General features: G+C 52.3%; 1 protein-coding gene across 1 annotated transcript in view; it reads right to left on the reverse strand.

The window, feature by feature from the left end:
* Positions 1–1,513: 1,513 nt before the first annotated feature.
* Positions 1,514–2,292, reverse strand: part of LOC109919726 (tapasin) — an 11,959-nt gene continuing 11,180 nt past the window's right edge. Inside the window, exon 4 of the mRNA XM_048620638.1 lies at positions 1,514–1,884. Coding sequence (XP_048476595.1) covers positions 1,529–1,884 — 356 coding nt within the window. The 3' untranslated portion in view covers positions 1,514–1,528. The remainder of the gene's footprint in view (positions 1,885–2,292) is intronic.

Here is a 2,292-nt window from a genome sequence, read left to right on the forward strand (position 1 = left end):
CACCCTCTCGCTATGAAGGCCAACGTACCATTTGCCTTCTTCACCTTACCTTCAGCAACTGACGCACAAGGACCCCCAGGCCTCTTTGTACCTCCAGGCCTCTTTGTACCGCCCACTCTTCCCAATTTATCTCCATTCCACATAATAATTCCTGAGTTTTTGCTCCCAATGCAGATGACCTCACATTGACCCATATTAGATTGGGCCTGCCCTGCCTATGCCCACTCCATCAGCCTCTCCCCATCTCACTGCAGCCATCCCCTCCCTCCCCTCCCTCCCAGCGTGGTATTGTCTGTGACCATGTGGATTGGGACTGTGAAGATGCCATTCAGCCCTTCAATGTGCCTCCATTCAGTTTGACTGGTTCACATTCTCTCCTATCCCACCCCCACCCCCATAACCTTTCAGCCAAACACCGCCTTTGACATACCCAGAAACTCGGCCTTTTGAGATTCACCGCCCTCCGTGAGAAAATTATTTCCCCTCATCTAGGTCATCAATGGACAACTCCTTATTGTTCAACTGTTTCAGACATTAACGTTAGACTGGGAATCCCAACTCACCCTTAACTCACATCCAAGCCAATAGGTAAGATATGAAACTGTGCTCTGATTGTTTTCCTGGGAATGGGTGCTTTACAGAATTCGCTGTTATCTATGGCTGGTTCTTAGCTCTCAGGTTCTCAGCTGCGGTCCAAGTCTCTCTTTGTAAGTGTTCCAGGTCCCTCACTATATAATGTCTTGCCTGGAACTGGACTCCCCATATAAACACAGCGGCTACAAGAGCAGGTCAGAGGCTGGGAATCCTGTGGTGAGTAACTCCTGACTCCCCAAAGCCTGTCCCACCATCTACAAGGCACAAATCAGGAGTGTGAGGGAATAACCCCCCCACTTGCCCCTGGATGGGGGCAGCCCCAACAACACTCAAGAAGCTCGACACCATCCAGGACAAAGCAGCCCCCGCTTGACTGGCACCACATCCACAAACATCCCACTCCCTCCCCCACCGACGCTCAGTAGCAGCAGTGTGTACCATCTACAAGATGCTCTGCAGAAACTCACCAAAGATCCTCAGGCAGCACCTTCCAAACCCACGACCCACTTCCATCTAGAAGGACAAGGGGCTGCAGATACATGTGAACACCAGCCCCCTGCAAGTTCCCCTCTGAGCCCCTCCCCATCCTGACTCGGAAATATATCCCCGTTCCTTCAGTGTCGCTGGGTCAGAATCCTGGAATTCCCTCCCTAAGGGACATTGTGGGTCAACCCACAGCACATGGGCTGCAGCGGTTCATGGAGGCAGCTCACCCCCACCTTCTCAAGGGGGCAACTAGGGACGGGGCAATAAATGCTGGGCCCAGCCAGAGACACCCATGTCCCGGGAATAAATTTGAGAAAAAGAGCGGCAATATGAAGACAAATTGCTGGAGAAACTCCGGCAGTGACATGTGGAGAGAGAGAGAGAGAGAGAGAGAGAGAGACAGAGTTATCTGTTTGGAGTGTGGTGACCATTTTGAGAACAGGTGGGGTTATTGAGTTTTACCTGCAATCTCGAGGTCAATGGATTGCTGAGCGTGTAGGTTCGGCATGTAGACGGTGCAGATGTAGCTCCCTTCGTGCCTCATTTCCACGTTCCGGATCAAGAGCGAGGCATTTCCCCGACTGTGTGCCTCGTAGAAGAACATCTCCGTGCCCTCCTGTGCCATGTCCACCCGGTCCTGAGCACCATTGTAGGCGTAAACCAGGTGCCCGCTGCCCTTGAACTGGTAGCGCCACTCCACGGCAAAACCGGTCTGCCTGTCCATGGTGAAACCGCAGTCCAGGAGGACGTCACGTTTCAGCCTTGTCTTCATGCTTGGAGTACTGGTGAAGACATTCAGGACAACTGGGAGAGGAAACATCAACGTTACAGGAAACAGAGTGCATCAGGTCAGACTGCAGAGCTTGGTATGCAGTGGAGGGTTTTTAAATCATGCTCACCGTCTCATCACTGAGTGGAAACATCTTCCCTGCTCCTACCTTGTGTATTCCCTTCGTAATTTTATATGTTTCTATAAGAACCCCCCACCCCATCATTCTTCTAAATTCATGGCAACCCTACAGTTCGCTCAGTGGTTAGCCCTGCTGCCTCACGGTGCCAGGGACGCGGGTTCGATCCCACCCTCGGGCGAATGTGTATGTGGAGTTTGCACATTCTCCCCGTGTCTGCATGGGTTTCCTCCAGGTGCTCCGGTTTCCTCCCACAGTCCAAAGGTGTACAGGTTAGGGTGGATTGGACGTGCTAAATTGCCCC

The sequence above is a fragment of the Rhincodon typus genome, chromosome 47, assembly GCF_021869965.1.
Source record: "Rhincodon typus isolate 14 chromosome 47, sRhiTyp1.1, whole genome shotgun sequence".
Classification (NCBI taxonomy): domain Eukaryota; kingdom Metazoa; phylum Chordata; class Chondrichthyes; order Orectolobiformes; family Rhincodontidae; genus Rhincodon; species Rhincodon typus.